Source organism: Hydra viridissima, unplaced genomic scaffold (genome assembly GCF_058129835.1).
Source record: "Hydra viridissima isolate aposymbiotic clone 2 unplaced genomic scaffold, HvirCarnegie_v1 scaffold_1, whole genome shotgun sequence".
NCBI classification, from domain to species: Eukaryota; Metazoa; Cnidaria; class Hydrozoa; order Anthoathecata; family Hydridae; genus Hydra; species Hydra viridissima.
Genome location: NW_028324300.1, coordinates 26,172,597 through 26,194,510, shown reverse-complemented (window position 1 = coordinate 26,194,510; position 21,914 = coordinate 26,172,597). Strand labels below are relative to the sequence as shown.

The window sequence follows — 21,914 nt, the reverse complement described above, 5'->3', positions numbered from 1 at the left end:
AACCTTTTTAATATTGGCTAATGACATTATTAACAACAATGTTAGCAATCGAGGGTGCCCTCTTTCATCTGTACAACAACTGGCTATTGCATTTCGGTTTTATGCTACTGGTTCATTCCAAGTGAGTAGATATTCAAGAAATGGTATTAGACAATGGTACCTTTTTATTGTATTGTATTCTTATTGTATTCTTATTGTAGATTTTGTATTATGTTTTTAAATAACACCATTTTATAACAACAAATAAAGTAATCATATACTCAAGTAACAATAAATAAAGTACTTCACATTTAAATTTGTATGATTTGATCTAATTAAGTACACTCTTTTAAAGAGAAATAGGAGATTTGGAGGAGCTGAAAGTTAATCAGTCAACTGTTTGTCGAGTAGTTAAAAACATTTCAATTCAAATTGCCAACAAAAGATATCAGTATATAAAGTTTCCAACAGAAGCTGATTCTTTGATAATTCAACAAAGGTGATTATAAGTTTTCATGGATATTTGCATTTTGCTATTTCATACAAACTTTAAAATTTTCTTTGATAACGAAAATATTTATATTTGTCAACCATTGTTTAGATTTTACCAAATTCAAAGATTCCCAGGATGTATAGGAGCAATTGATGGAACACATATTCCTATAATAAACCCTGGTGGAGAAAACCCAGAAATATATCGAAACAGAAAGGGGTTTTTTTCTTTGAATTGCCAGGTCATTGCAGGTCCTTCAAAAGAAATTTTATCTGCTTGTGTTCAATGGCCTGGAAGTGTTCATGATTCACGAGTTTTTTCCAACTCAGCTATTAAAGAAGTTTTAGAAGCTCGCCAACATGTTCATGTTATAGGTGATTCTGGCTATCCTTGTAAACAATATTTAATGACACCTTTTTCAAACCCAAAAAATGAAAATGAAATCCAATACAATTACAGTTTGAGAAGTACACGTATGGCAGTTGAATGTTGTTTTGGTATATTAAAAAAACGATTTCCTTGTCTTAGCATTCCCTTACGAACTAAATTACAAAATTCCATAGCCATAATTGTATCCTGTTTTGTGCTTCACAACATTGCCCTTCTAGAAAATGATCATTGGGAAGACAATGAAATACAAAATAGCAATCAAGAAGATGGCGCTGAAGCATTTACAAGAGATATTTATGGAGAAGCAAAAAGAAATCAAATTGTGGACCAATTTTTTTAAAAAATCTTTTTTGTGTGTCTGATTATAGATAAAAGTTATATTTGCATATTATTTCAAAAAAAAAAAATACATTTCAAATTAGTACTATATATCAAAAAACAATTTCACTAAGAAATAAAATAATAATTTAAAACATAAAATAAAAAACACTAGATCTGATGTCGTTTGAAAATAATTTTCCTCAATTAGAATAATTCTGTTGTGTTTTTTTTAATACTTATAACTGTGACAATTTTTTTTGGTAAATTTCCATTTTAATTTCATGTTCTTTTAGTTTGTATTGTTGCTTTTGCTGGAGTAAGTTTATTTTTATGTTAGCTATTTCTATTTGTTTTTGCATTAGTTCTTTATCAAGTTCATGAATTTCATTATATTGCTTTTTTTCGATTTTTTTAGAGAGAGATATCTTTTTTAATGTTGAGCATTGTTCTTTTTCATGTGTTAATGAACCAGATGCAATCAAAGGCTCAGTAAAAGTTTTCTTTTCTGTTTCTATGATTGGCCCAATAGTATCAGAAGTCCTGTCTCCATATGTGATCTCCATTGACTCGTTCAGAATACCTATATAAATAAATAATATATTTAAATGATGAAAAATGTGTGCATATATATATATATATATATATATATATATATATATATGTCTATATATGTGTGTGTGTGTGTGTGTGTATATATATATATATATATAAATATATATATATATATATATATATATATATATATATATATATATATATATATATATATATATATATATATATATATATATATATATATATATATATATAGTTTTAGCATTGAGAAAACCAAGTTTGTTTAAAATAATTAGTTTTGTCAGTATTTGTAAAAAACCTTAATTTTCATTAAAATTTAAGAAAAAAGATAAAATTGAAAAATAAAATATGAAATTAAAAAAATAAATAAATATATAGTATTAAAAAGAAATAAAATTAAAAAATAAAATAAAATTACATTGCAGTATAGCATCATCCCCAAATGGTGTCAAAATAGGATTCAATGATTTTGGTGGTAATATCTGCAGAACGCTTTCAATTTCCTGTGACGGAACAGGAGTTTGACTAGGACCTCCGCCAGTTTTGTTTAGCTCTTTTCTTTCACTAAAATCCAAAGAATTGGTTAGAAAAACCCCATATTATTAACTTTAAAGTAATATCGACAAGAAAACATGTTGTAAAAGTCTGACAGAGAGAAGTCCAGCACTGTATAAACTTTACTGGTAACCATACAGTTTGGACAAGAAAATGATTGTCCCACAATTCATATTTTAATAACATTTTTCGATATAAATAACGTTTGCTAAATGTACACAAGACTTCTTTTAGATGTCTAAAACATGTCTTATGTTTACTGGGTGCTTGCCTATAAAAATAATCTTTGTTTTTTTTTTCTTTATTTGGTACTTACAAATCAACAAATTGTTTTGCTTTTTGCTTTGAGTTCATCCAGCATTTCTTTAGTTCTTTTTGATCTCTTTTAACTCCGATGTCTTGGCTGTTGAATAATTGCGTTATTTCTTCCCACAAAGATTTTTTTTTTTAAGGGAGACATTATCCGTTTTCTTTTCTTCGATGTCTTTGTAGTCTTTGATTATATTGATCAAAAGTGATTTTTCTTGCTGACTGAAAATTCGTCTTTTAGAATTCATTTTACAAATATTTACAAAGTAAGCAAAAAGTCTATAGTGGATATGCATTTTGAAATTTTTGTTCTTTTATATGATGAGCAATTCCGATCATAAATATTTACGACAAAATTTTCATTTTGATAAAAGGAAACAGAATAGGCAGTAAACAAAAAAACAGACTATAATAACACATTTATTTGTTATCTTTTCCTTTTCACTGCTTTAAAGTTGTAAAAGTGTCATGATTAACTAAACTAATACCTGTAGTTAAATTGTAATTTATATTGTCATATAATTTATATATTGATCGTATATTATACAAATATCATTAAACGAATTTGTTTCAGTAAAAGGTTTTTCCCGTACAAAAAATCCATTGCCCCTATTGGTTGCGAAGTGCATATTCCGATAAGCGCCCAGAATTCAACGCCTCGGCTATTTTTCAAGTTCGACTTTCTCAAGCACGAACTTGAAATTTTCAAGTCTCGTTTACGCATTCGCTCAAGTCAATTTTTCAAGTCTGACTTGACAAAGTCGAACTTGAGATTTCAAGTCGAACTTGACTCAAGTTCGGTTCTTGCATTCCACCCTAAAGCTTTTAGAGGTCGCAAGTGCTTGCTTTCTCTTATTTTAAAATTTTTTATTAAAAATGAGCATAAAAAAGTTGTCAGAGTCAAAGTTGGCAGAATATTTATTATGAAAAGGAATATCTACAGATGCTACAGAAAAACTTAAAAGTAAGCTATCTTTTCATATTTTTTGCGAACGTACGTAAAAGAGATGTGTATATATTATATTTACATATTTATATATGTATATTTACATATATATATACATTACATTTACATACATATAAATGTATATATTTTTTGCCAACTTACGTAAAAGAGATGTATATATAATAAACACATCTCTTTTACGTACGTTCGCAAAAAATATACACACATATATGTATGTAAATGTATCACCCTAATATACACATCTCTTGTTTACAAGACAGTATACGTATTTGAATAATATTCATATATGTCTGAGTGTATAGATATAAAGAAGTCAAGATATATGTATATGATATAGTATATCATATTAATAACATGATATATATCATAAATACTATATCTCATAAAATTATGATATACCCTGTAAAATAGTCTATATGATAAACACCATAATATAGTCATCATATTATGATGTATTATAATATGATATAGTATGTTATATATACTATGATATACTATGATATAGTATATTATATATACTATGATAATCTGTCATAATATGATATAGTATAATATGAAATATTATAATATACTATGTTATAATATATTATATTATACTATATCATATTATGATATAAAATATCATAGTATATATAATGTACTGCATCATAGTATATCATAGCATATATAATAAACTATATCATATTATGACATATCATGATATATCTGGATATATGATATATATGGATGTATGTATATGTATGATATATGATATATGAAATAGCTCAAAAAAGAATAATATTGAAAAATAATATATAATATCAGGTCAGGTTATCCTTATGTCAAGTAAGGTTACCATTAGCAGGCTACTGGTAACATGTAATCCAGTACAACCTGCCTCATGTTAACGTCAGGAAGGGCATCCGGTTGTAAAAAATTGCTTCAACTCTTTCACAATGGCTTTTATATGTAATTATGAAGAACCATCCAAACCACACTTGTATGGAAAAATGGGTGTAAAACTTATATATATATATATATATATATATATATATATATATATATATATATATATATATATATATATATATATATATATATATATATAATTATTACACACGTGTATAGATGTCAAAATATATTTTTAATATTTATCATATCAATATACTATATCGATATCTATATTATTAACAACGTGTATTTTTTTATTAAAAATAGTTTATAGATTATACACATCACATATCATACAACTTTTATAATAAACACCATATAGAATGTGATGTTTACACTAGGCTGTGACAATTCCCGTTTTCCGGGAAACGAAAGCGGGAATTTCCGGGAACGGGATTCATTTCCCGGACTTGGAAAAAAACGGGAACGGGAATTCCCGTTCCCGTATTTTAAAAAGCGGGAACGGGAAAATCCCGTTCCTGTTCCCGTTTTTCACCTGGAACGTCTAATATTTCCTGGTTTTTTTTCCTGCTTTTTTTTTTTCTTTTTTTTTCCTGGTTATATAATTTGTTTTTTTTTTTTGTGGTTTATTTTGGTTTAGGTGTTTGTTTTTTTTTGGATTCTTTTTTATTTTTTTTTTTTATTTTTTAAATTTATTAACTTAACAACATTTTTACAACATAGAAGATTTTTACAACATAGAAGACACACAGGGGAGTTTTAATAAAAGCTATGTACCTAAAAAAAAAAAAGGAAAAAAGGTTAATTCTAACTAATAACTTATATTCAAAGGAAAATAAGGTAATTAACAAGAAAGATACCAAAGATATGAAGAAAGTTAGTAAAGAAAAGACGCAAGTTAGCAAAGAAAAGAAGAAATTAGTAAAGAAAAGAAAAAAGTTAATAAAGAAAAGAAGAAAGTTAGTAAAGAAAAGAAGAAAGTTAGTAAAGAAAAGACGAAAGTTAGTAAAGAAAAGACGAAAGTTAGTAAAGAAAAGAAGAAAGTTAGTAAAGAAAAGACGAAAGTTAGTAAAGAAAAGAAGAAGTTAGTAAAGAAACGAAGAAAGTTAGTAAAGAAAAGAAGAAAGTTAGTAAAGAAAAGAAGAAATTAGTAAAGAAAAGAAGAAATTAGTAAAGAAACGAAGAAAGTTAGTAAAGAAAAGAAGAAAGTTAGTAAAGAAAAGACGAAAGTTAGTAAAGAAAAGAAGAAGTTAGTAAAGAAAAGAAGAAAGTTAGTAAAGAAAAGACGAAAGTTAGTAAAGAAAAGAAGAAGTTAGTAAAGAAAAGAAGAAAGTTAGTAAAGAAAAGAAGAAAGTTAGTAAAGAAAAGAAGAAAGTTAGTAAAGAAAAGACGAAAGTTAGTAAAGAAAAGAAGAAGTTAGTAAAGAAAAGAAGAAATTAGTAAAGAAAAGAAGAAATTAGTAAAGAAACGAAGAAAGTTAGTAAAGAAAAGAAGAAAGTTAGTAAAGAAAAGAAGAAAGTTAGTAAAGAAAAGAAGAAAGTTAGTAAAGAAAAGACAAAAGTTAGTAAAGAAAAGAAGAAATTAGTAAAGAAACGAAGAAATTAGTAAAGAAAAGAAGAAAGTTAGTAAAGAAACGAAGAAAGTTAGTAAAGAAAAGAAGAAAGTTAGTAAAGAAAAGAAGAAAGTTAGTAAAGAAAAGAAGAAAGTTAGTAAAGAAAAGAAGAAAGTTAGTAAGGAAAAGAAGAAAGTTAGCAAAGAAAAGAAGAAAGTTAGCAAAGAAACGAAGACAGTAAACTACTTAAAAAAATTATAATTAGGTCTTAAACCTAATTATAATTTTAAATTATTATAATATTTATATATATTTACCTTATAGTTATAGTAGTTTGTTCCTAGTATTAGTACCAAATTTATAACATAAATCTTAAAATCTTAAAATAAACGGGAATATATGCGCGCAAATCATAAAATAGCGGGAATCCCGTAAAAAAGCGGGAAACTTGGTAAAATGCGGGAAACTTGTAAAAATACGGCTTTTCCCGTATTTCTTATATTATATTATAATATATAAATATATATATTATAATATATAAATATATAAATATGTATATATATAATATATAAATATATATATTATATATATATATAATATATATATAATATATATATATATTATATCATAATATATAAATATATATATATTATATATTATAATATAATAATTACGGGAAAACCCCGTTACATCGAATGACGTACGGGAACAGGAACGGGAATTTCCTGTTCCCGTATTTTATTTATTACGGGAACAGGATCCCGTTCCCGTATTTTAAATACCAAAAGCAGGAACAGGATCCCGCTCCCGTAGTTCCCGTAAATACGGGAACTTGGCGCACTCTAGTTTACACATCACATTTTATATGGTGTTCATTATATAAGTTATGTAGTATGTGATGTGTATAATCTAAAAACTTTATAAATAAAAAGATGCTCATACAATGAAATTTACAAAGTCTAACTTAGTTCAACTAAGTTTAAATTTGTAAAAAAAGTAAATAATTATAGTAAATAAGTAATAGATGTGCAATTCTACTATTTTATTAAATTGTTGGTTAAAATAATTGTTATAAACCATAATAAGACGAAAAGGTTTCTTAACTCTATTGAAACACAAATGCTTAGTTTTTACATTAAATATACTATTGATTATTATTTTTGGTGAAGAAATTGATGGGTTAGCTTTTTTGGAGTTAAACGCATTATTGCTGCATGCAATGGGCATCAAAATGGGCCAGGCCATTAAAATTCAAGCCATAATTGAGGAAAAAAGGTTAACAATTTAATAAAATATAATTATGATAAAATATAGACCGCAGAAAATATTTTTTTTAGTTTTTATAATAAATATTTTTTCAGTTATATATAAATTATGATGATTAGAGTGAACATTATTTTTATATTTTACATGATATTTTATAGGGTATTTTACAACTGAGTTGTTACTTGTGCACAAACTTTTTTCAAACCACCAATGATTATACTTATCATTTACGAAATGCGCACCTGTTGTTTGAACCTTGTTTTTTACGATGCAATCTTAATGGTTGCATTCGCACATTCACACTTTGTAAAAAGTTACGTTAACACATTAAAAAAACTCATATGTGTCATGATACTTTGAAAGAAGTTTTTAACCATTCAGATATTACTATGCAAAATACAGAAAACGAATACTTACCTGAAGATTACAATGAGGTTTCATATTTTGAAAATTTAACAAAAGAAAGTGTAGCAAAAGAAAGTGTTTTTGTTGCACCTATTGTAGACGAGTATGGTGTTTCACAGGCAGCATGAAAATTTTTGATGTCTCTGCAATCTTCTAGTTCCATTTCTCTAAGCACATCTCAGTTCATAATGAATAGTTTAAATGAGTTGCTAAATGATATTATTAATTATCTGCTTACCAAGACAGATGTTGTGTTAAAAACATACAGATGTGATACCGCAACATTTAATGCTCTTTCAGAAGAATTTAACACCTGGAAAAATTCTTTTAAGGGCATTGATACTCATTATAAACTGTTGAATTATCTTAAACTAAAAGGTCTCTATGTTGAACCTGAAGCACATTCAATAGGAGATCGGTGGGATGTTAAGCAAGACAGATCAACAAAGCAACAAATGCAGGTGTGTGTGAAAAATAAATTTTATCTTATACCAATTGAGAAAACCTTGAAATTGGTTTTGAAACAACCTGAGACTTGGAAAATTTTAAAAAGAGAAAATGAGTTAGCAAATGATATAGCAGAAGATTGGTTAGATAGTAAGCATGGTAGACATCTAAAAACATATGCCAAACATTATTTTCCTAACAGTATACATGTATTTATTCAGATTTATTTTGATGAGGTTGAGACAACAAATCCGCTTGGATCTAAAACTGGAATACACAAGTTAGGTGCATTTTATTTTACAATAAAAAACTTTCCTCCAGCTGTAAATTCTGCGTTAAGCAATATTCATTTGTTGGCCTTAGCACATTCGGAAGGCATTAAACGGTACACCACTGATCCTGATCAGCAGCTAAAAGACTTACACGATGAGGGTTTTGCAGTTTTTTGGGATGGAAAAGAGATAAATATTCGTTGTTTTTTAACACAAATTGTTGGTGATAATTTAGGGCTGCATGCAATACTTGGATACATGGAAAATTTTAGCAGTGCTTTATTTGCTTGCGACTTGTGTATGGCGACTCAGGATGAGATGCAAAAAGTGTTTTGTGAGTATACATATTGAGCAGCTTAAAAATGGTACCATTTCATGTAAAGAGTGTGGCATCAAGCAGCCATCAATTTTATAAAGTTTGAACTATTACCATCCTGCTTGTAATGACTCAGCCGATATAATGCATGATTTATTCGAAGGTGTAATTCCGTTTGAAGTCAAGTTATTTTTGCACCACATAATTTATGACTTGAAACTTATTAATCTCCCTCAGCTTAATTGTTGTATTAATACAATGGATTATGGTCTGGTTAGTAACTCAAAACCTAGTTTTATAAGTGAGTCGCATTTAAAAAGTCACAACTCATTGCTTGGACAATGGTCAGCTCAGATGCTGGTTTTGTTTTTACATTTACCATGTATTTTAGCTGATATTATTGACAAAGTAGAAAATTTAAAATGGCGTTTGTACCAATTGCTAAAGCAGCTGACAGAAATTATTTTATTGCCAAACTCGGTACTGTCACATGTTTTGTACTTAAAAGATCTTGTATCAGAGCATCATGAGTTATTTAAAATTTGTTATCCTGATATAAGACTTTTATAAAAACATCACAGAATGGTTCACTATAGTACTATAATAGAAAATAGTGGACCACTTTTACATATGATGGTAATGCAGTTTGAAGCAAAGCATAACTTTTCTAAGCATCTTGCTCATATCATTTGTAACTTTAAAAATATAGCATTTTCTCTCGCAAGCAGACACCAACTTTCTCATGCTTTTGTTTGGATGACTAGATGTACATTAAAAGGGATTTCAGTTGTTGGAAATGGTCCAATTATTTCATCATCAGATATTAGGCATAAGTCATTAATTTTACCTCTTATTGGTGAAAAAATAGATGTGTTTATGACTGAAAAAGTAGTCATTTTTGGTCAAAAGTACAAAACTAAGATGTCTGTACTTCACTCTATTAGTGATGAAGGTGAACCGTCATTTGTTAAAATTGAACAAATATATGTTCATCAAAATGTAATTTATTTTATTGGACTTAAGTGGCATGTCCACATGTATTGTCATCTAACTCTATCGTATTGTTGTTCTCTTGATTCAGAGCATATATGTTTGAGAGCAAGTGACTTAGCAGATTATAAACCTTTTGATGCTGTTCATTGTTTAAAACCTACATGTATATACGAGCATATTATTTTGCGTCACTATTTGTATCATTGCAATGTATTAAAATGATTTTTCATTTTTTAATTGTTTGTATATTTTGCTTAAATGTAAATTCTTATGATAGCAGTTAAAGAAGAGATTATTATTGAGTTGCTAAAAATAATATAAGTAGTTTGCTAAACTAAATGTAAAAGTGTTTATAACCCACTATAATTTGTCCAAAACAATAAATGAGTATATATATATCTTAATATAATTAGTACAGAAACGTTTAATGTTCAACGTCGTTTCGTCATTAATTACTAGGCTTTAAAAGAGCGCGTATTTCAAATGCACGCGGCCATTGCAGAAAGATCTCTTAAGCGAGTTGAAACATGTTTTTCCTTTTGGAATTTAATTATTAGTTTAGATTTGGAATTTAATTATTAGTTTAGATTTGGAATTTAATTATTAGTTTAGATTTGGAATTTAATTATTAGTTTAGATATATTACATAAAGAATCATATTAAGGTAAATAATCATCGTTAAGATCATCTTATAATTGAAGTAAGTATATAAAATAGTTATATATACATTTTTATTAGATAAAGTAGAAAGGATTTAAATTTTTATTAGATAAAGTAGAAAGGATTTTAATTTTTTAAATCGTTTGTATTTTGTTTGTTTTAGTTTTTCTTTTAGCAGTTTTATTCTTATCTTATTTTTTAGAAGGAAAATAGGGGTATGGATGTTATTTAAAGTTATACTAATGCTGTTTCCATAAAATGGTTGTTACTACTTTGAAATTTCTGTGATGCTATTAGCTATTTTTGTTCTTTTTTAGAAAATTTAGAAAAATAAATTAAACTTATGTACCAACACTGACATGGCACATGTTATTTAATTAAAGGTTAAATTTTGTTATAAGGATTAAAGTTCTTATGAAAAAAAAAAAGAAGGAAAAGAGTATTGTTTGTAAATATATATTTGGTTTACTTCGAATCTTTTTAAATTTTCTTGCATTACTTTTAAAATTTTTGTTTGCACACGTTTATTGTTTGCATATATGCTTTTTTGATATGTATGTGTATGTGGTAATAAGTGCTGTATAGTTGTTTTATCAATGTGTTTTTATTATAATGTAAAGTGTTTTTTTATTGTTTGTATGTGTTAATGTGTTATATAATTGTTTTAAAAATGTGTTTAAATATGTATATAAGGTATATATTTAACCTTATATTCTTATTTAAACATATTTATTGTGTTTATAGTTGGTACATATGTGTTTTCAAAGTGCTGTGACTTGGTAAACATGTAGAGCAAGATTTGTCAACTTTGCCAGCCAAATGATGTACTTTTAACAGAGGGTCACATGATAGTGTTTAGAGTCAAACTGTTACTGCTTTAGGTCTAGCTGTTTATAAGCCTTTATTATTAAAAATTGTTCTAAAAATACATAATATATTTTAATAACATTTTGTGTAATGTTGTTACTTATGTTTTGTTATATATGAATGTTATCTTACTTAAGTTATATTATATACATATTATATTAACTTATGGTGTGTGCTATTGTTGTGTGTTGTTGCTGTGATGTTTTTTGGTTATCTTTTGAGTTAATAGTCGTTTGGCTAATGTTCATGTTGGTGTCTATTGTTAAAAATAGTAAATAGGTATTTTTTATTAAAAATCACTGCTTTTAATCATTCACTAAAAGCCAATACAAATTATTTTGCCATATATACAATTTGATTTATCTCAATTTGATTTTTTGTCTTTAGCGCTGTTTACTACATTTTGCTATAAATATTTTGGAATCATGATGTTCCAGCATAAATTGCTATAATCGGTATAAGTCGCTATAATCTCCCTTCACATAATAAAGTTGCAGTTGTATTTGTTGGTGAAGATGGTGCACCACCTGCTTCCAGAGAAGTTGTTATTTACCCAAGAGGTCATCCTCTTAAAACTATATCAAGTATGTCTGCCAACTTAGATCCTATGGTTTATCCTCTATTTTTTCAGAGGGGTGATGCTGGTTGGCATAATCAATTAGTTCACAACCCTGAATGTGCTACATTGGTTAGATATCATGTTACATTGATTAGATATCATGTTACATTATCTCAGTATTACAATTATAAACTTTCAGTTAGACAATTTTTTTCTTCACTCTTTTATAGCAAAAAACTGTTTCACCAATATGCTATTGATGCGTTTGTTAAAATTGAAGGCAAGCGCCTTGCTTTCATCAGAAATAACCAGTAGCGAGCAGTATATTGTCTTACATGAACATGTAAACAAATAAATGCAATTGATAGGTTGTTAAAAGATATTTGCAATATCAACTTTCCGTTCTGAGGAAAAATCATTGTTTTTGGTGGTGACTGTAGGCAAATTCTGCCTATTGTGAAAAGAGGACAACCAGCTGAAATAGTAGAATTGTCTATAAAATGTTCCTTGCATTGGCAATGGGTGCAGAAGTTTGCATTAACTGAAAATATGAGAGTTTAAGATGGGGAAGGTGAATTTTCCCAATGGTTACTAAAACTTGGGAATGAAACAATACCTGTCAAAGGGAGGATCCTTTTAAAGGTTGTATTGAAATACCAAGTCAGTGCATTATTAGAGAAAACGAATCGATTGTTGAAAAGATTTTTGGAGATGCTGATCAAAATGATTATTCTAAACGCGTGATTTTAACGTCAACTAATTTTTATTCATTATCAATCAATGATGAAGTGCTTGAATGTTTGCCGGGTGAGGTAAAAATTTATTTAAGTGCTGATCAAATTGATACTGATGACCTTAATGAAAGAAATAACTTTCCTGTTGAGTTTTTGAACAGCTTAACTCCTTCAGGTATGCCACCTCATTGTTTAAAATTGAAAATTGGTTGTGTAATTTTGCTACTCAGAAATTTAGAACTCAAAGCTGGGTTATGCAATGGTACTCGAATGAAAGTTTGTGCTCTTCAAAATAATTATATTGATGCAGAGGTTTTGACAGGGTTGCAGAGGTTTTGACAATGCAGAGGGTTTGTTTCTGGTGGTAAGCGGGTTTTTGTTCCCCAAATTCAGTTGGTACCATCAGGTTCTAGTTTACCTTTTGTTCTGAAGCTTCGAGAGTTTTCTGTCAGATTGGCTCATTCAATGACAATTAATAAAAGTCAAGGTCAAACATTTAATAGAGTTGGGGAATATCTCAAAAAAACCGTGTTTCTCTCATGGTCAACTATATGTTGCATGTTCAAGAACTAGAGCATATAATAGTTTGTTTTTCAAAATTGATAAACATCTCAAACACAAATGTTATATTTTCTAATGTTCTTAATTTATAGTCTTAACATTTTCATTTTGAAAATTTACTGTTTGTAGGTTGTGAGTACATTTTGTATGTATAAATTTATTTTTTATTTTAATTTTTGTTTTCATAGTTTTTGATAAATATATCTGTCATTTAATATTGTTATAAAATGTGTTTATATGTGTTATTTAAAACCATATTTGTTTATAGTTGTATATATGTTTAAATTATGTTGTTTCCATGTTTTCAAAGTGGTGTGACTTGGCATTATGTTGTGCAAGATTGATACCTTGCCAGTCAAGCGATGTACTTATAGCAGAGGTGTGACTTGGCAGCATTTAGTGCCAGGCGGTGTTACTGCTTTAGAGCTAGGTTGTGTTGTCTAGCCTTTTTTTATTATTCTGGAAACACATAATGTCTGTTAATGTTTAGCATAATGTGTATGAGAGAATGCAACCTTGATCTTTAAATCAAGGGTGTCTTAATGCCCTAAATTTGAGGTAATTTAATAACTAATATTGAATGTAAAAACAAATATACTTTTCTGTATTTATATGTTTAGTAAAAAGATAAATATAGTTAACTTTAAATTAGTTTTTGGATTTTGCCTTTCATATTTTAATTTGGTTTGTTATTTTCGCTGGATTTTAGGATCAAGGGTGTAAATGTTTCATTGTTATGTGTTATTGTTGTGATGTTTTGTGTTGATATTCATTTTTAACAATAGACACCTTCACGTTAGTGTCTATTGTTAAAGATGTATAATAGGTAGTTTCATTATTGGAACTTACTGCTTTTATTTATTTACTAAAAGCCAAGACAGCATTATGCTAAAAATGCAATTTATATTTTTATTTTTTTTTTTATTTTTTTTTTTTAATATTGTTAATTCTTTTGTACTTCGAAACAGATTTTATAGTTATATTTTCGATAAATGTTTATATTAACTGCCATGTCAAAATAGGTTACTATAAATAGGTAAATCGATTTTCAGTTTTTATATGGTGTTTTTTTTTTTGGTTTTTTTTATGGTGTCATTTTTTTTGTTATGGTATCAATTCCAATTTTTTTTTTTCTTTCAGATTTACGATTGATGTATTTATACGATTTATAAAAAAAACCCTGATTACTTTTAATTGTAAGTTTTCGTCAGTTAAAATGATATAAATATATGCAATTACTTCAATTTTTTTTTAAATTTTCTCTATTTTATGCCTAATATTTTGTGGTACGTAACTTAGGAAATCTTTTTAAACGGGGGGTGAACATTGTATTTTTGCGCATTTGTCAAGTATCGAATTACTTAAGTTTTATAAGGTGTTTAATTAATTAATTAGCTTAGTTTGCATTTGCAACACTTTTGAGGAAAAAAATATTCTAATATATGTTAAATTCTTATACATATTAAAAAGAAAAAATTCTTATACATGTAAATCATTGTTTTACTTTTTATTATTCTGGTAAAAGGTCTTCATCAAAAACTTGATTACTCTTAACAAAGATAACTCAATTCTCCTCACCACCATTAAGGCAAAAACGGGGAAGGGAGGTCGTTTATTAGTGTCAAAATATTTAAGAGAATTAAATTTCGAGTAACAAAAGGAGTTTTTAGTAAATGGTAGCAAATTACTGTTTACCCAAAGCTATTGAAACAAAGAGGCCATATACAAAAATGGTCAGATTAGTGCCATATATAGCAATATTCAAATGGTCAGATAATTTTAATAAATTGACCGTTTATTTTGAAAGTGATGTAAGTCCATTTTTTCCGCTTTCAAGGTATTTAAAGGTTAGCATTTTAGTCGATTAAAAAATATGCATTAATTGTACTAAGTTTGGCAATGTCTCGACAAATTTAGAGATGTGTAATTTGATTACATAAATGACTTGCATGTGAAGTTAACTAAAATAACATTCTTTCAGGGTCGTAAATGGACATTTTTATAACACTGGTCAACAAAAAAATACTTTTTGAATGCACCATGAATCTAAATAGCTTTTTCTAAACCAGTTTTTTGCGCTGATTTCAAATCTGCTTTCAGTTTTCTTCCAGCACGTCTAGTTCTTGAGATTTTTGGAAATTTAATTTTCGGACATTCTGTACCAATGTCCCAATGCATAAACGTTGATAAACATTCAATATTTCAAGCACCACTTATGTTTCTATACAAATAAGTCAAAGTCTCTGTGACTTGGTTTATTCGTAAACATTTATACACATTTAATAGTTTAAAAACTGTTGACTAAAGCATATAAATCACTTAAAATCTCTGTGAGTATGATTTCCTTTTGTAGACTTTTTCTGGTTCATCACGATAAAGCATCCAACAGTAGTCATGCTTTCGATTCAGAATCCTTGGTAACGCTTTTCCATTACTTGAATATCTTGGTGGAATCGTTCACCTTGTTTATCACTCACAGCGCCCAAATTTTCAGGAAAAAATGCGAATGCAGAAAATGCATTTTCAATGACATACGACAGCCCACTTTTTGGAACGAATCGAGTAGCTTTTGAATACAACTTTCATACTCACACGATTTGTGATTCCCCAAGAAGTTCTTACAAACCCATACAAACGCTTTTCACGCTTCTTTTTCGGCGGAAGTAAGTGACTCTTCAAATCCATGGTCTTTCAAAACCTCTTAAATTTGGGGTCCGACAAAAACGCCTACTTTGAGTTTCGCTGCACTAATTTTGGGAAATTTTTCAACCAAGTATTAAAAACCCACTGATTCAATTTTTTCCTAATGCTTTTACAAAGTTTTTCATCAAACCAAGCTTGATGTGAAGCGGTGGCAAAAGTATTTTGTCTGCATCAACCAGCGGAATATGGTGAACGCTGCTTACACCGGGTTCGTATTCAGTTCTCAACATCCAATCACGTTTTACGTAATGTTCGTTCACAGCACGACTATCCCATAAACAAAGAAAGCAGCAGAACTTGGTAAACTCTGTTTGCATACCCATTAACATACCAATCACTTTCAAATCACCACAAATATTCCACTAATGAGTTTTATAATCAATAGCGTCTAGTAATATTTTCATATTTTCGTGAGTTTTATTCAAGTGTACGGAATGAGCAATTGGAATACATGGCTTCTAATTGCCAATATGCAACATGACGGCCTTCAAACTCCTCTTGGATGAATCAATGAAGAGGCGCCAATCACGAGGGGAATGCACATGGGATAAATTTTCGAAAAGACCATTGACATTATTGCAGTAGGACAAGGGTCCATCAATGGTAAAAAACCTAGATAAATCGTTGTTGCGCTTTCGAAAGTGGGATACTTTGACACCAACTGCTAACAAATTCTTTTCTTTCAATTTTGACGCCTAAAGTTCAGCTTTTTCCTTGGAAAGGCACAAGTCTCTAACCAAATCATTCAGTTCACCTTGTGTGAAAACTTTGAACTCTTCGCCGTCAATATCTGGATCAAAGTCAACATCATCCGCATCTTGACGTTCAACATCAACAACACATTCGTCTTCAACAGAGTCTAATCCATCAGCTGGTGGTACTGGAATGAGCAGGGTGCTGTCATGAGGAACAGGCCTCATGGCCGAATCCAAGTTCGGGTAAACAATTTGGTGCTTATTTTTCGACGAAAATCCAGCAGTATTAACAGCGCAAAAATAGCAGTCATTGTAATGATCTTTTTGTTCCCTCCAAATCATCGGTATAGCAAATCAAAAAGAAGATCTTCGTTTGTTGATCCAATCTCGTAATAAGCTGCAACAACTATAACATGCCACATGTGGTGTCCAAGTTTTATCTTGATCTCCCAAAGGACAACCGAAATACAGCTTGTAAATTTTCGAGATTTCTGGAGTGATTTTATTTCGCTGCCGTGACAATGCTAGTTGCCCACAAATGTACCAAAAGGCGTCTGGTGAATTTTTGCAATTTCTAGGCATTATATAAGTTAATTTTATTGAAATAATTACCCTGAAAATAAATAAACTTTAGTATATTTCACACTGAAACTATATATGAGTTCAAAAAACACACATACACATTATCTTAAGATTCAGACGTGCTGAAGAAAAACTAAACACAGTTTTGGAATCAGCGTGAAAAACTACTTCTAGTAAGCCTAAAATTAAAGCTGGTGCAAATTCATTGTTGACCAGTGTAATCAATTGTTATTCATTTTCATTTATTGACGAATTTTAAATTGATCAAAGCATATGGATATGTTTAAATACTAACTGTAAATTGTTTACAAATAAAAAGTGCACACTAGGTTTAATGTAAACTATGATTTCTAACTTTTTTTGAAAAATGGATTTACAACACTTTCAAAATAAACGGTCCAAATTTATTTAGTTGTGTGCATTTAACGCTTTAAAGACAATTTCCTTTTTTAAAAAAACATGTATCAAGCGGATACCAAAAAATTAATAACTCATGTATAATTTATGTTTGCTTTATATTAATCTTATTAATTAAAGTTCATGTTATAAAAAATATAAAAAGAATTTAGCTTTACTTTTTCGTCAATTTAAAGCATGATGAAGTGTTATTATTTTGTGTCAGTAACTAAAAACGTATTGTTCTGAACTTAGTAATGTCAAGGAAAATAGTTCTTCCTAACACTAATATCACCTATGTCAGTAGTAAATTACTGAAATAATGTTAAATAATTGGTAAATTATTTTACCTCCGCATACTATTTATTTTAATTTTACAGATGGTTTAATATTTTTGATTTGAAGGCGTTTTTCTAAAAGAGTATTAGTTAAAGTTTCGCAACTTTAAATTGTGGAAAACAGCCACTATAAAATAACAGACCGAACATAACCCGGATTTCGGGTTGCTTTTTGCTAGTATATATAAATACACATTAGGGCATCCCGTACTTTTCAAAAATCATCATTTTTTACCATAAACACCTGGCCCCAAGTATTTTTTTGCTTTAAGGTGTATAAATGTTGGATCTGTTTAAAAAAAAAGATATTGTGAAGCCTTTATTTGCAAAAATAGAGTTGATTGTTTCATTTTTTAGATGAAAAAATTAATTTAAAGCGAAAATAAAATTCTTGCGCGAGCAATAAATAACCCATTACACTTCTTGATAAAAATAAACTTTTTTTTCTAACAAACATAAAACATAGTTATAGAGAGAGCACTTAAATAAATATATTTTAATATAAGGATTTGATTTACCCTTATATTTATATATTTTTCATACTTCAATTTTTTTGTAATTATTTATTTTAACCAATATTACATTCTCAAAGTTAAGCAGATATTTAACAATGAGTATGAATCGGTATGAAAATAATGATGGGGTGAAAACAAGAAAAAAGGCAAGCACAGCTATGTCTGATTTAATTGGTAATATATACACATTTTTAAAGTAAATGTAATACAGTAGTATTTGAATATTACAAATAATTTTTTAATGATATTATATCATTTTAATAATGTTGTTATTGTTTTCTTATAAAAAAAAGTTGTCTTAACATTATATTGTTAATAATAAAATTAATAATATTAATAAATAATACAATGATAATATTTTGTTTCCAGGGAAAGGAAGAGATTTTATGCCATCTGAGCTACCAACTCTTGGTGCTGTTCTTCGTAAAGCTATACTGATTAAAGAGTTATCAGCAAAGAAAATCTATCCATTAGATGATTTGGTCAAGGAGACTAGATTGGAAGTTGTTAAAAAATGGCAAAAAGCAAACTCAGAATTTTCACCTCCAGTTATTTACACAGATAAGTCTATTGACAGAAAGATCAAAAAAGCATATAATGATGTGCAGGACATTTGCAGAATAAGGTTTATCAAAAAGGAAGAAATAGACAAAACAATAAAGTCTATGTCAAAACTGTTTGATATAACTAACTGCAAATGTTCTATTCTTTTTTGTAATGAATCAAATTGTCTGGGATGTGAAAGAAAGGTTCACATCAACTGTACATGTAAAAAATCAGGAAGGATTCCCTTGATAGAGTTAGAATTTATTCATGCACAGAGAAGAAAAGAGGGGGAGAAAGCTCAAGTTGTGATAGGATTGAAAGATTATAAAGAGATTATAAGGAAACAAAAGGCAATAGAGCGAAGTAGTAAGAAAGAACAGTATCTTAAGAAGGCTAAAGAAAAGGAAATGTTAAGTTGCAGCCAATTAAAAAGAAAATATGAGTTTTTGGAAAAATGTAACAAAAACAGGAAAGGTATTCTAATAGTGACTTAAAATGTTCTAACTCCATAGAAAACTCTGATGTATTAGATAAAAGTAAGGATTTTAAAGTAAAGCGAAATTATATGAAGATTAAAAATATGGCTTTTGCTGCTATTAGATATGATGTTTCAAACACTGCTGCTGCTGCAATTGCTTTAGGGTATTTAAAGGATATGGTGGAGGCTAAAATTGTTCCAGAATCAGCTCTTTTTTTATTGGTGGACAAAAATAAAGTGCATAGAGCCAAAGATAAGGTTATATCAAAGTGTCAGATTCTTGGAGAGAATAGACTTGAGTCTAAAGATATTTCTTGTATTCTCTTTGATGGAAGAATAGACAAAACTAATGTATTCACATTTAATGAGGAAACAAAAAAATTTTATACTCAAGTTAAAAAGGAAGATCGCTACACTTTGACTGATGAATATGGTAAATATCTTCATCATTTAACAAAAGAAGAAATGCCTAAAAAATCAAAGATTAAACCTGCTGAACATATTGCAAATGAAATATTTCACTGGTCTACTTTGTACAGTGTTAAAGATACATTAAAGTTCATTGGTTGTGATAGTACAACTACAAATACAGGTCATAATGGAGGTGTTATCCATTGTTTAGAGGCTAAATTAGAAAGAAAGTTAGGATGGCTAATATGTTTACTTCACACAAATGAACTTTGCCTTCTACATTTAATAGAAGAGCTTGATGGTAAGACAACCTCAAAGACAGGGTTTTCTGGACCCCTAGGGAAGTTGCTTTCCAAGGTGACTGAAATGGAAAGAAATTACAATTTCAAGCCAATATCCGTAGGTCCTGGCTTAATTGAAATTTGTGAAGAAATAGTAAATGAGTTATCTTCAGATCAGAAATATGCCTATAAAATATGCCAGACAGTAATTTCAGGAATTCTTATTGAAAGTTTGGCAAACCAAAAACCAGGCACTATAGTCCATTCAAGGTGGCTCAACACAGGCTCTTCCTTACTTTTATTGTGGGTAAGCAATCATGGATTAGAGGGAGATGAGCTAAAAAACTTAGAATTAGTTGTTAAGTTTCTTGTATCAGTTTACTTCCCTATGTGGTTCCAAATCAAAGTGAAGCATAGTTGGATAGAGGGGCCACGACACATCTTGAACTAACTCACCCTTATCAAACTTCAAGATAAAAATATACAGAAGATTGAAAAATATGTGAGATCTTCAGCATGGTATTCTCATTCTGAAATCTTATTGCTAACATTACTTTGCAGTCAAGACAAGATTGAAAGGAAATTTGCTGTTAATAAAATTCTGGAAATTAGAAAACATCAAAATATGGGAAGCCTAACTCCCAGAGTATACAAGATTCATAATTTAAACTGGAATGCAACCACATGACTGACCTTATAGCATGGAAAGAAGCTTATGAACCCATCTTAACCTGTCAAATCAACAATAATGATCTAAAAAAATTCCTGGAGTGTCCTATGGTAGTTCCATATTTCCCTGTTCACCACAAGGAGTTGAGAGGGCAGTTAAGGAGGTAAAATTAATTTTCCTAATGCTTAACAATATATTTTGATTGATAAAAATTTAAGAAATACTTACTGTTATGAAAGTAGATTTTAAAACAATTAGCTTTTTTAAGGTAACTGCAGCTTCTGAAACAGTGTTTGGTTTTGAGAGAAGAGATGGTTTTATCCGAGCAAGAGCAGAAAATAGAGTGCTAATGCCTCTTTTTAATAGCAAGAAGGACCTCTATTCATTTTAGCATTTATCTTACTCATTTTTAATTTCTATTACGGAATAAATTATGAAATGAGTTTAATTTTTATTTGTTAAATTTTATAATATTGATATCGTAATGTAGAATAAGCATTTATGAAACCTGGTACCTATACATGGGGTATGAGGCGGGGCTTACGCCCCACTCCATGCTTTCTAAAAAAATCCATTATTATTGACATCCAATCTGGTGAAAAAAATTGTCTTTTATACCATCTGTATGGGATACTCTTACACAAAGATTTTGTTCCCCCCTCCCCATTTCGGTAAATATTTGCAAAAATTAAGGTCTATTTTTGCAAATGTTTCTTTCATTTTGATAGATTTTTATATACCCACCCTTAATGTGTGTACCTAAAGGCAAAAAAATTCTTGGGGCCGACCTTTTTAGTGAAAGTTGAAAAGTACAGGATGCCTTAATATACATTTGTTGTTTTTACCAGTACATTTTTACTCCTTTAATAAACAGCTTGAGAAGTAAATATAAACTGATTTTTTTTTTTTTGTAGAAAAATGATATAACATCTACAGCTTTCAGTTTAACTGAAACTTTAAACAGCTCTGATGAGTCGGCTTTGTCACCGACATTATCATCGACAATTCAATCTTCACCTGATGTTTTAAATGAGTCAAGAAAGGTTAAATTAAATGTTTCTACTTTTGATGTACAGGTTGCTTTAAGGTTGGATAACATTGACTTTGTAAGTATAGCTTAAAAGTAATTTTTTTAAGTGCTTTGTTCATTATTTTTAACAAATTATAACAAACCAGGATTCCCCCA

The 21,914-nt window shown here is 28.8% G+C and overlaps 1 protein-coding gene and 2 pseudogenes across 3 annotated transcripts; 2 read left to right on the top strand and 1 right to left on the bottom strand.

Annotated features, from left to right (window-relative positions):
• Positions 1 to 1,419: 1,419 nt before the first annotated feature.
• Positions 1,420 to 3,419, bottom strand: LOC145189535 (uncharacterized). Its single transcript, XM_090097504.1, has 3 exons — positions 2,631 to 3,419; positions 2,178 to 2,323; positions 1,420 to 1,763 (listed from the first exon to the last, which is right to left on the bottom strand). The coding sequence occupies exons 1-3, from the start codon at positions 2,666 to 2,668 to the stop codon at positions 1,420 to 1,422; spliced, it is 528 nt and encodes a 175-aa protein (XP_089953630.1). The 5' UTR covers positions 2,669 to 3,419.
• A 4,090-nt stretch (positions 3,420 to 7,509) lies between these two features.
• LOC149894137 (uncharacterized) lies at positions 7,510 to 10,066 on the top strand (annotated as a pseudogene). Its single transcript, XR_016455444.1, has one exon. The product of XR_016455444.1 is annotated as an uncharacterized LOC149894137 (transcript).
• An 8,106-nt stretch (positions 10,067 to 18,172) lies between these two features.
• LOC145183311 (uncharacterized) lies at positions 18,173 to 21,174 on the top strand (annotated as a pseudogene). Its single transcript, XR_016455377.1, has 3 exons — positions 18,173 to 18,516; positions 18,712 to 20,891; positions 20,997 to 21,174. The product of XR_016455377.1 is annotated as an uncharacterized LOC145183311 (transcript).
• The last annotated feature ends 740 nt before the right edge of the window (positions 21,175 to 21,914 follow it).